The sequence below is a fragment of the Anastrepha obliqua genome, chromosome 1 (genome assembly GCF_027943255.1).
Source record: "Anastrepha obliqua isolate idAnaObli1 chromosome 1, idAnaObli1_1.0, whole genome shotgun sequence".
NCBI lineage: Eukaryota > Metazoa > Arthropoda > Insecta > Diptera > Tephritidae > Anastrepha > Anastrepha obliqua.
The window spans coordinates 77,953,894-77,966,916 of NC_072892.1; the positions used below are offsets into that span (position 1 = coordinate 77,953,894).

The 13,023-nt window shown below is 36.1% G+C and overlaps 1 protein-coding gene across 1 annotated transcript in view; it reads right to left on the reverse strand.

The window, feature by feature from the left end:
- Positions 1–2,028: 2,028 nt before the first annotated feature.
- LOC129235463 (jerky protein homolog-like) overlaps positions 2,029–13,023 on the reverse strand; it is a 186,864-nt gene continuing 175,869 nt past the window's right edge. Inside the window, exon 3 of the mRNA XM_054869326.1 lies at positions 2,029–2,169. Within this exon, the coding sequence (XP_054725301.1) occupies positions 2,029–2,169 (141 nt within the window). The remainder of the gene's footprint in view (positions 2,170–13,023) is intronic.

Sequence of the window (13,023 nt, forward strand, 5' to 3'; positions counted from 1 at the left end):
TTCTTTGATTCCAAAATTTACAGTCATCCGAAATCAAATTTTACTAAAACGTGCGTGAGTATATAAAGTTCGGTTCGGACCGCATTTGGGCTTCCTTACTTGGTTTAAATTAAATATTAGACGTACTTATTTTTTGTTATGTTTGCTGTATGTGTATACTCACGCAATTCAGCTGCCGTTGGGATATGCACGCATTGATTGCTCTAAACCTAATAACACTTTATTTCTGATAGATATAATTCAGCAATGCCAAATGTACAAAAATTATATCAAATATATCATATAGTAAGGTTAGTTCACACTGAGAGAATAAAATTCATTGTTGTTAGTCAATTTTAATTTGCATATACAACATTTTTAATTACCATTGTTTATAAAGAGCATTCAAAGTGTTTTAGTTCTTAAATCTAAAAGAGATCAAACGCAATGACTCTACAAAATAAGATAAATCTTTTGTAGTGGTTATTATGGTAGCCATAGTTATTTACCAGCTTCACTCATTTTAATTAAAGGTTTACCTACAACAGTAAGTTTTTGTCAAATTATCACTACCACGGACGGACATTCAAATTAGTCAAGTGCCATCACTGATGGTCCAGTGTGTAAAAGCCTTTATGATTTAAATATGAGATACATATTTTTTTATTTAAAGAAAATTTTGGTAACCTTGCTTGGAATTTTAATTAAATTTTAGCTCTTCTTTTTGATTTTGGAAATCTTTGTTAAATTTTGTAGAGGATTTAGATTTTTTGTAAGCCAATAAGTAACAATCCGATTCAATAGTAAAATATGTTAGTTAGTTTATTGCGCCATAGCGCACTTCGACCTCTAATGTAGACTTCTTTGTTCGGCCGCGAGCTTATAAATACAGGTTTCTAATTAATTGAAAACTTTATTGGGTTTTTGTGAACTTACTTTAGTCGTGAGAGTTTAGAGAGTTTACACTGAAGCTCAGGCAATCTTACCGACTTCCTCGACCTCCTCTCCCCCATTGCTAGACAGAAATATATATTATTCCTTTTCCAGTTTCACACTTCGACTATGCACATTTCAGAAACTTTTGTTTAGTTAAAAACTGCTAAGCATATACCAACCCACAGATTTATCAAATGCATGCTCTAAAACTATTCAAAATTTGTAAAGGTCAACATGAATCCACGTTGGTAGATTTTTTAGAAACCAGAAACCAGTTGCCATAGTTTTGAATTCACTTTTAAATGCTCTTTGTCAAGTTTAACACTATCCATTAACATCCATGAACAACAATAAGGGTAGCCAAGCCGTTCTGTAATTGGTATTTCTAGCGTAGCTTCCTCAAATGTTCTTCTCAACCGATTACAAGAATTCTCATTCGAACTCTTTTGCTATTCACCATGGTGATGGCAAAAAGATCATAAGTTCAAAAACACTTCTCTTGTTATTTCCATAGTTACCGTGCTGCAGCAGACAGTCCATTCAAAATCTTTATATAACTACCCTGCAGAGAAATTGAGCAATTCTCAACTAATGAATGTGCTAACTAACTAAGAGCGAACTAACTCCCGCTTATGAAATAACGCATACTTAAATATGATAGTTAAAAAACGGCGAATGTTATAATAAATTAAATTTATAAGCCATATATTGAGTTAAAGCACTTCAATACACTTATTCTCCAGTTCATACGGTTTGCACATACGTATCAACTTGAAATTTGGCGCAATAGCTCAGGGTTTCTCACAGGGCATAAGTGCATATATTCGTAGAAGTGAGAATGTGCTTCACGTCAGACACACATTTTTAAGTATATGTTCGTAGGTATATGTGTGCGTTGGAGTCCCATCATAATATGCCTAATGGCAACACGGTCTCCCAAGTGCGTATGCGTTCAATGTCAATGGCAAGCGGCTTTATTTGCGGCCTGCTCTTGCTCTCGTCGCTGATCACCAACATGATTGGCTTGCTCATTTTGTTTGCACCTCAGCTCACCTCTTCCCAAGCAGTCAGGTGCCATTGCGCTCTACTGTTCGGAGAGTTGTTGTTACCTACTTATGTATGTCCGCTGTTTCTGCTGTTATAGCAGTTGATGTCGCTGTTTAGTTTTAGTTGTTGTTGTTGCTGCTGTTTCTGACGTTTTATGTAATGTGCTAAAGCGCGCCAACATGTCTTTGACATTGCAGACTTCTGTGTCTATAAAAGTGAGAGTCATTAAGAAATTTTTACTGCTTCTCAAGGTCGTCCGAGGGAATTTTATGTGTGCTTTTATGACCATTTGAACGAGCGTTGGTTATTGCCACCCTCACTACTACCATAGGTATGCTTCACTTTTTCTCAATGAAGCGGTTTTTTCTAAAGTATGAATGCTGACTTTTGTTTATGTCCGTACATATGTACATACATTCATGCAGACATTCGAGTTAAATTGTATGGCATTAAAAACCGATAGTACAGCGACACTTATTTTTTTAGTCAAAAAATCAAATGGAACAGACTACTCTTTTATACAAACATAGACAAAAAAAGTTGTCTTATTTATACCTAACGTTTTCTGTACAACCGAACGACATAAATAATATTGCAAAGTAATTATGCGTTATACCTATTTTATAATATTGTAATATAAAGAAATCGAGTACACTTATGCTAAGACTATTGAGGCTTTTTTAGGGTTAAAATTCAAATATAAGCGCGTATATTTAATATAGGCGCGTGCATGGTCATAGTCAAGCCAATGTCGGCTCTAAGTGAGTTAAAACATAAACTACTCAACCGGAAATTTACCTCACTCATTTTTGAGTTAGAGGTGACCTTTGCAAAATAAAATTGCCTAAAGTTGGCACTAAATCAGTTAGCAGGGTCTTAAAATTAAATAGGATAGTATCAAGATTTCAGTGTTGTGCATTTTGGGCCGCACAAGTTAGGTATGTGCTGTTTGTTTCAATACATGAATGACAAAAGCAAAAAACAACAAATAAGGCGATATTCGGTGCGGCACAAACTGAACTTATCCGCGTACATTTTAATAAAATTTTATTCGGGCTGCCTGTTAATTTTTGAAATCAAACAAACTCATAGGCAAGGATAGTTATAACTTGTAACATTAGAGGGGCGACGGAAATTTAGTCTTCATATTTGTAATAAGCGGGCGTGTCTTTTATCTGATATCAATAATATTTTCGTTTTTAAAATAGATGCAGTCCAGTAAGTGTGCCAAGTTTTGGCGAGTTTCATTAAGTTAGTAACTGATAGGTACATTTACCCAAGAATGGGACTGGCGCCAAACATTTTTTTCTTTTGTTGTTTATCAAATTTGAGTAATTTCGTTTCGTTTGTATCTTAAGTATCGTGTTTTTATTTTTAGTTTTCTTAATTATCGTTATATGAAGGTAGGCGGGTTATTTAGGAATGTATTTTGCTCCTATTCAATACCAAACTACCCCGGCAAAGAATAAAATGTGTGTCAAGTTTATTTGAAATATATTTAGCAAAAAGCTATAACGACTCTGCTACTCATTCTGAGCATTATTCATCTCAATTATTTTCTGCTGATGCAAACAACCGTGAACAAAGTTGTGATACTCTTAGATTAGATTAGATTTGTTGGGGGTTGGACTAGTCCAAGCACTTAGTCAGGAGACCATTGTACTATTTACATCCGGATAGATTTCAGCAGAAAGAATAGAGATAGAAGAGATAAAAAGTGGGTGGTAAGACGAATAAACTAGTTTGAGGTCACCCTTCCACAAATCTCTTGGATTCATTGATGAATCTTAAGAGGTCCGGAAGAGGAAGATTATGAAATTTATCCATACTGAGAGAAAATGCTCTGCAGTGTCGTCATTGTCAAGACAGGATAAGCATATCGACCTGTCTACGACCCCCGTGCCAGCCATATGCTGACCACAGACGTTGTGCCCTGTGATTACACCCACCAGTACTCTCAGCTCCTTTCTGCTGAGTTTTAGGAGAAAGGTCGGTGTTTTCCTGTTTGGTTCATTCACAAAGCACTTGGCTACTAAGCACGAGTTCAACCCAGACCAGCGTCCTTTATGGGTAGACCTCCTGAAGTCGTCAATTCATACTTGGATTAATGCGGAATTGACACCGAGAAAGGTTTTAGGGCCAATGGCATACTTGCAGAGCCTTCATTAGCCAATTTATCAACCAACTCGTTCCCTGATATGTCATAATGTCCAGGCACCCAAATAAGACTAACTTTGTTTTGTTTTGTGTTACATTCACCGACCAATTTCCTGAATTTGATTATTTCTGATTATTATTCCTCTTTCTGATTCTGATTAATTTCTAATTTGAGTGTCACTATAAATTCCAATACTGTTATCCCGCCACGTTTTCTCAATTAGCCAGTACGCCACATTCAAGATGGCATAGACTTCCGTAAGGAATACCGTGGTCATCTGACCTGTGGCATAGGAGTACTTAGTGTCTTCGTCTAAGTACCATCCAGATCCGCTACCATCACTGGTTTTGGATCCGTCGGTGTAGAAAGTGTGTTAATATCTCGATAACAGGTTCTCCGAACTTAACCATTGATCTCTATCTGGCATCAAAACATCATATTTCATACCGAAGCCAACGACAGGCACCCGATTGTCCACCGGCATCGAGAATAGTGTGCACCGCTCCGACAACTGGTGGTATATCAGACAGTGGCTAGTGTTTTCTTCATTTCCCCAGACTCCGTTTAATATGAGCCTGTACGCCGCCTTCATTGCTTCCTTTCGAATTTGAAGATCTAGAGGTTGCAAGTTCAGAATGGCATTAAAGACATCACCAGATGTCGTACTCATGGGACCTGTGATATCCAAGCACAGCCTGTTTAGGGGTTTTACCCTGGAATTAACCATTGTGGCTTTCCACCATACTACAGAGGCCTATGTAATAGTGGGTCCAATCAGGGTAATGTAGAGCCAGTGTACTATCGCCGGTCTTAGACCCCATGTCTTGCCAAAGGTTCTCTTACACTGCCAGAAGACTTATAGTGTTCGAGAGACCTCCTCCTCGACGTGCTTCTTCAAGGTAAGCTTACTATCGAGGATTACTCCTAAGTATTTAACCTCAGAAGACAGTTGCAGTGTTACCCCTTTCAATGTGGGTGGTAACAGGCCTTCCATATTGCGTTTCCTAGTGAAAAGCACTAAGGTACTTTTTATCGGATTCACCGAAAGACCAAGCAATTCGCACCAATCAATCTTATTCAGAGCTGCCTGCATTTTATTGCATATAGCTTAAAGTGATCGTCCTGAGATTAATACGTACACATCGTCTACGTGGGATTGGATGTGTCCAATTTCCTGCAGATCATTAATAAGAGAGTCCCCCACGAAGCATCAAAGTAGGGGAGAGAGTACACCGCCTTGTAGGCAACCCTTATTCACCTCAACCCTGACTCCTTCATCGCTTTCTCTATCCATAGTAAGCAGTCTTTTGGATAGCATAGAGTGGGTCCATCTGACAAAGATTTCTTCCACTCCATGACTTCTGATAGAAGAGCACATAGAGTCTAAGGTAGCATTGTCGAAAGTTCCTTCAATGTCCACAAACACACCAAGAGTGTACTCTCCTGTTTCCAGCACTTTTTCGATTAAGCTAACGCACTCGTGCAGAGCCGATTCGCAAGATTTCCCACTTTGACAAGCATGCTGTCTGTCGTTGAGAGGGTTTCGACTTAGAGCCCTCGTCCTAATGTGCTTCTCCACCATACGTTCGATACCCTTAAGCATAAACGATATCAAGCTTATAGGTCTGAAACGTTTTGGTAAAGCGTAGCTTCCTTGCCTGGCTTTGGGACAAATACAACTTTCACCAAACGCCACAACTGTAGAACATAATCGTGCGCAAGAAATGCCGTAAAGATTCTTTTCATGATTGGGTAAATGCCATCCGGTCATGGGGACTTAAAGTTTTGGAATGACGAGAAGGTGAAACTTATCGTTTCCTCGTTAACTATCCTGGATGCAATAAATCAATCACGTTTTCTGGTAATTATATTGACATGATCAGATTGATCGATAGAGCTTTGACCAACAACATTCCTGGAGCCAGGGAAATATGTTGAAAAGAGAACATCGTACACTTCTGATTTTGAGTCCGTATAAGTACCATCTGGTTTGAGCATTGAGTCCAGCCTAGCCGTTGTTTGGAGGGATTTGCATATCCTCGCTGAACTCTTCCGTTCCTCCAGTTCACTGCAGAAGGTTCTATAGTATAGAGTCTGACGAGGATGCACCGTCCAATAGATGTCCATCCTCAACCAGTAGCTTGCTTCCTCCAGGGCCATGATTTTCAGCCATCGGTGATGAATGAGTTATGGGCCTGCACATCCGATGCCCAAGCCGCTGGAGAGCCAGCGGTAGGATTACCATAAGTGTGGGTACCCCGTATAGAGAAGTCCTGGTTTCTACTCATTTTGCATTGGGTGGCCCTATTTATTACTCTTCAAGGGAGCCACTGTTGAAGAGGAACCCGTTATCGACAGTTCATGTCTAGATCCGCAGTGTTCTGTTTTAACCCAGTAATCACTCTATTTGTGATCTGACAGCAAGGGATCTTACTGAGTTAAGGAGCAGGGTCCCCTTACGCAGCATGTGATTCTTCATCACGCTCTAATGGTCTTGGCTTAGTAGAGGCTATGGAGTTGGAGAAACCCTCTGTATTGTGCGTATCTACGCCCGGAAGACTCACACAGTGAGAACAAAACACTTAACCCACTTAACACTAAACTTAAGTTGTGATACTCTTGGCCACAAGTACGCAGGTATAAACAATGGATATGTAAAAAATAGGGATTCTGAATTAGCCGATGAAAGTTTTTACTCTCGGTATCGATTCGACGAAGCCACTAATGAGTTAAGGGGGGAAGCTGGTCTAGAATTTTGAAAAAATCGAAAAATTTTTTTTTGTCTTAAAAGGTGCTTTAGGGTCTTAGAAATAATATACCAAATGAGGGATGCCAGCAAAAATGTCTAAATGCCCAAATTTTTCCTTCGACGGCAGTGCCTCGCAGGTATGCCCCGAACGCTACTTACAACTTTAAACGCGTTTTTCTCGAAATCACTTTTTTTAAACTGGCCGAAGACATAACTCGAACAAATCTTTACCGATTCTTACGAAATTTTGACAATACATTCGAAATACCTTTCTCCGGAGACGTACGTAGGAGTTTTTATTTATATTACATAGTTTTTTTTTTTAATACAATTTTATGTCGTTCTTTATAGTGAAAATTGTAACTTTTTGTTCAAACGTGCACCATTTCGCGAAAAAACAAAATATCGAAAAAATCCTACGTACGTCTCTTTCTGTTGTTATATAGAAACTAAAAAAATTTTATTTTTTGATCCAGGACAAAAATTAAGGAGTTTACGTCTTCGGCAATGGATCCACTAGAAAAAAAGGCGCCTTAGGAGAATTCCTGGACAGCGGCCATTTTGAAATTAATTCAGACGAAAAATTTTGTATTTGTACCATGAAAGCTATATTATTAAACCTATTTCACAGATTTTCGATTGATTCCTTTGTTGAGTCAAAATAAATTCATAAAATATGCCCATTTTTTGCGCTCTAGACCAGCTTCCCCCCTTAATATATCATGTTCTTTCTTCCCCGTCATGTTTCAGCTCCAAATTTACAACTTATTAGTGCAGTTCAACTGATTTATGTTTATTAAAAAGACGATGCACACAGGTTTTGAATTTCAAGTAAAAAATTCTACATCATTTTTGAGTCCTTTCTTAGCAGAAAATCATCTGCATCTTCAAATTTCTTTTTAATTTTTTTTTTAAATTATTAACTTAACAAAAAAACGGGTGTAAAATATATCACCCCTCATGAGCAAAGTGGTATTTTACAATAATTTACAGTTAATACGCGCCACTGTTAAATCTTAGCAAGATCTTCGATCGACCGCTGTTCCAATTCGGTCATGTCTGTCTGCTTAGTTCGCATGTTGTGAGGTTTTGCCAGCTTGTATTTACTTTTTTGATGGGTTCCCTGTCTATAAGTAATTTGCAAGTGGCTATGGGCATGGGTATCAGCGCCTTATCCGGTTCGAGATCGAGCGTTGTGACTGTTCACATAAGAAAGTGTTGAAATAGTTGAAAAAGTACTTTTCTTGCCATGTGTGACTACATCATTATAAGCAACGCACCTCTATAATTGCTTACTTCTTATTCTTATTAAAAACTCACTTACCTAATATTAAAAATTGCATTAGTGCCAAATGAGTAAAATAACAAGAAGCTGTTCGCATACATTTTCCCAAATTCAACAAACTTCTCATTAGATATCTACTTATTGAAATCTTCTCTTTCTTGCGCTGCCCACTTTCTCCTCGCGTGGTGCAAACCAATTTAACATTTCAATGAAAATATAATTCAGCTACTAGTGTTACTTGCAGAGAAGTTGTGAATGAGGTAGTATTTGTAAAAAAACGAATAACTTGGTACGTCTTTTTTGAAATTTCATCCGTTTTCCACAAGGTTCCCAATTCCATTTAATTTATGCTTGCGAACCGAACGCTGTTTGTTCCTCCTCGCCGAACCAGTTGAGATTTTATTTAGATGAAAATAAATATTCGCAGACTTTGCAAGCACTGCGCAATGAGGGTAATTCGAAGGTGTGGATTACAATTTTGTTGGGATACGTTTTTCTAAAAAACAAAAATCCACACGAAATGCAATTTAGAGAAGCAAAATATAAAAACCACAATAATACCAACAGCGAGGTTCAACAACAATCAGTGGCGACTGCCCTATTCTGTGAAAGGGTGGCGATTCGTGTGATTGCTGCACGTGCGGCTGCTTCAAATTGAACGTATTTGTAAATAGCAATCGTCTAACCAGTCTGTCAGTCAGTCAACCGAACAACTAGCCAGCAAGCTACTAAATTGATTGGAGGTGGAGTCTCTGGCAAATGTTGCCATTCACATCTTCACATCAAAATATTCGCATTCACATTTGGTTTTTCTTTTGCTATTCTCATGAATTTTCAAGTAGCCGACAAAGTGATTTTTCAATCTTTCCTCTGTAATTGAAGAAAATATCTTAGCAAAACATTCTCGAACGCATGAAGGTGCTCGCATTGAAAAGAGCATACCAGAATTTATGATTATGTGGGCTTCGGCTAACCTCCCTCCACTTTCGCACCATCTGCAATAAGTAGTTTGTACGTTTCGATAAGGCAATTCCCAGTCTGAATTTTAAATACATGAGTAACTTACATTGCTTTAAATATATTTTGAAGTTAATCTCTTGTTATTAGACATCATCTAAACTATTCGTACATATATTTGCGTATATCCGGTCGTCAAGGCCTAGGTTCGATACCCACCGTCGACATGAAATTTTTTCTAACAGCGTTTGCCTCTCGAGTGCATTTCTATTATAAGAAAGATTCTAAAAAGCTACCTGGTGCTTGGAGGCGACACAAAACCAAAGTCTCTACATTTTTTGCAATTTTTGACTTTGTTCAAATGAACGTAAATGCACGACCAATGACCAAATTCTAAGCTATGCGCCTAGATACTTAGAAGTGATGGAGTCGTGGCAAATGATTTTTTTTTCGGGCATGATGCATCGAACAGAGTGAAGTTTTGTGAAAGTTCTTGCTTTAACAAGAAAAATTAAAGAACTACATTTTATTTACCAAAGTTAGTTGAAAATAGTGAAATAAAAGCAATTTAAGCAATATATTTTAAACAATTCCGTTACACATAGTTTTCATTCTTTTATTCCTTTTGAAAATGATAAAGTTAAATAGAAAAACGTTTCTGGTTTCGACAATAGCTTATCCTACTTGTTTTGGATTTTGTTTCCAATTTTCAATATTTCTTCAATACAATGATTTCATATCGCATGTGGACTAGACCTACTAGGAATATCACGTGAAAAAATAAATAAAGCGCGCCGAGTATGTCATACCTCCCATGTGGTGCGGTAATTAAATGTATTGAAAAACCATTTTCTTGCTTTGATCTACACACTAAATCAGCAAAATATCATTTGAATATCAGGGTGTTTTTTAAAAGTTTTAAAATCCTGCACGCACTACCACACAAGCCAACTTGGCCAAAATTTCAAAAACTAATTTTTCGAAAAATGAATAAATACATTGTCAACATTTATTACAGACACATAAAACTTTAGTGCACATTTGTTTTAATAACTTTTGGTATACAAAAAATTTATTTTAATATATTTTTCTAAAAAGTAAGTGAAGCCATTTTTAAAAAATATAGTAAACATTTTTTTTTCATTCTCTACAATTACTGTTAGTAACAGTTTTTTCTAGGATCAATAGATTTCGAAATACAAATCCCTGGAAAAAAGATTACTTAAACGTTTGATAAGCAAAGAAATTTAATTTTTGCTAAACCCTTTGACAGACCCAACAACAAGAAAAATTGCTAAGTAGTAACAAAATCTGAAATTTAGAAATTCACGGATGAAAAACAAAAAAGTTTCAAAAGTGAAATGAAATGTGATATATCACTGTACTCGAACTCGACCTAAGTCTTAGAAGATAGATGCCACGTTTAGTGTTAATGTTAAATTGTTAATAATAGTAATGAGAGTAAATAATAAAAGAATATGTTTCATTTTGTTTGTGCTACATTATCACTTTTTCAGTTCAATTTACTTGAAATTGTGAGAATTTGTATTTCGTTCTCAAAATATTTTTCACTTAACAATTTATAGAGCTGCAGCAAGAGTTAGCTGTAAGAGAAGCTGTAAAGTCAAAATGTGATTCCGATTCACTATCCCGCTATTTCATGGTTGTTTCATGCACAGTTTTCATTATTAAATCGTAAAATACAGAATTTTTATATCGAATTCGCAAAGGTAATTGTTTTTTTACATATATAAATACGCACATTCGGTTAAATACCCTGCAGTAAAACACCAAACATAGTCCGAACAATACAATAGTTTTCAATTAGAATTTCCTGACTAAAATCAAACTAGTCTAAAAAAGACCATATTAACACCTTTACAAAACGTTTTATTTGATTTCAATCTTTTAATTTACTTTTGGTATGGGGCGGCCGCCTTAGCCGAATGGGTTGGTGCGTGACTACCATTCGGAGTGACCAGAGAGAACGTGAGTTCGAATCTCGGTGAAACACCAAAATTAAGAAAAAACATGTGCAATGGGAAACCTTGGCTTGTATTTCTGCCATGAAAAAGCTCCTCATAAAAATATTTGCCGTTCGGAGTCGGCTTGAAACTGTACGTCTCTCCATTTGTGAAACAACAACAAGACGCACACCATAAACAGGAGGAGGAGCTCGGCCAAACACCCATAAAGGGTGTACGCGCCAATTATATACACAGTAGATTCTGTTTTTAGGCGGTATATACGTTCCGCAAGAAACAACATAAAAAAACAGCATAAAAAAAGCTACCAGCTCTATAGTAAAACTATAGATACGTTCCATAGACCGCATGAATCTGAAATAATTAAATAAAATCGCATAAACAAAAAATTGTATTTTTGAAAATTATATCTTTATTTAAGAAACGGCAGAATCGAAAAATAGATTTACATCGTCAAAAATAGAATCAGACAATACCCGCATGCTGCGCATTCGTTTAGGATTTGGCGTAAAATCACTTCCGTCACTTGAGGAAATGTACACGTCTGATCTAGATGGTGATGCAGGCGGTTCCATACTTGTAGGGTTAGCATTTTTGATATAATCTGTGATGAGTTTTTGCTTAGCTGGTTTATAATATTGTTTATATGTACAATTCCCGATAGGTCCACGTGCATTTTTTAATTTAAAAAAAACCGCACTATTTCAAAACCGCATAAAAAAAAACCGCATAAAATCAAAATCTACTATATATATATATAATACAATTTTATGAAAAACGATTTTACTCAATCATTGGACGGATAACAGTTTCAAAATATTTATATATTTAAGTTTACTTTCTATCTGTGCTTAGAAAATGTAAAACTAATATTATTAGCAAATTTAAGGCTGCTAAATAAAACTATAGTTTTTTAAATTATATTTAGTGAAAAAGATTTTATTGTGTATTCATGAATTGAGTTTATTTTTTAATTGCTCCTTTTAATTTCATATTAGTGGTTTTGGTCCATAATTCTGAACTAGTATGAGGCTGGTATATTTTTGACCGAAATCTGATTGACATCTCACAGGACATTGACATGTAAAAACTGATACCTGAGTAGTTGAATCTGCGGCTCTTATTAATTCTGAGGTAGTCTAAAATTAGTGGTTTGGGTTACAGGGGGTCTATGTATTTTTACCAAAAACTCACATTGCTGATGAATGTAATTTCCATATTCGAACTCGGAATGACAAACAACGCCATTTCTTTCAAACTATGAACCAACGATCGGCAACGTTAATTATCCAATACAAAATTTTTCTTTCATTTCGCGTACAGTACCTCCATTACCACTTTAAATTATTTCAAACGTGCTTAGAATTGAAGCATAATATAATTTTGTGCAAATCTAAACATACGTAGATAAACTCGTGAAAAAAAAAAAAATTCAACACATTCAATACAGCAACAATAATTGCTAAACTTAGTGAAATGAAACCTGAACATTCGAAGCATATCCATACGTACGTATGTATATGAATATTTTGTAAGAAGAAATTTACAATTTTTGATTATTCCCCATTTCTCTAAAACACTCTTTTTTCTTATTCGCTGAAATTTCTTATCCATTTTAATAACGCTCGTTAGCCATTCGAACTTTTTTAATCTTAGAAAACTATATCCGTGTGTCGGCTACTGGAAGCAAGCAATCACTACTTAAGAGTATTTCGTACAAGTCTTTTGTAATTTTGTGGTATCGACAGAGAACTTTCAGAAATGCAGCAAGGGAAGAAAGGACGGATATTTTCCAATTGTTCACATTTTTGTAATGAATAATCATCATTGGCATATAGGAACTTTTTTTAGTTTTGGTTATGATAACAACTGATATTTTATTTGAAAATGAATATAGTATTCTATTCGCCTATTTCAAAAAAATTAA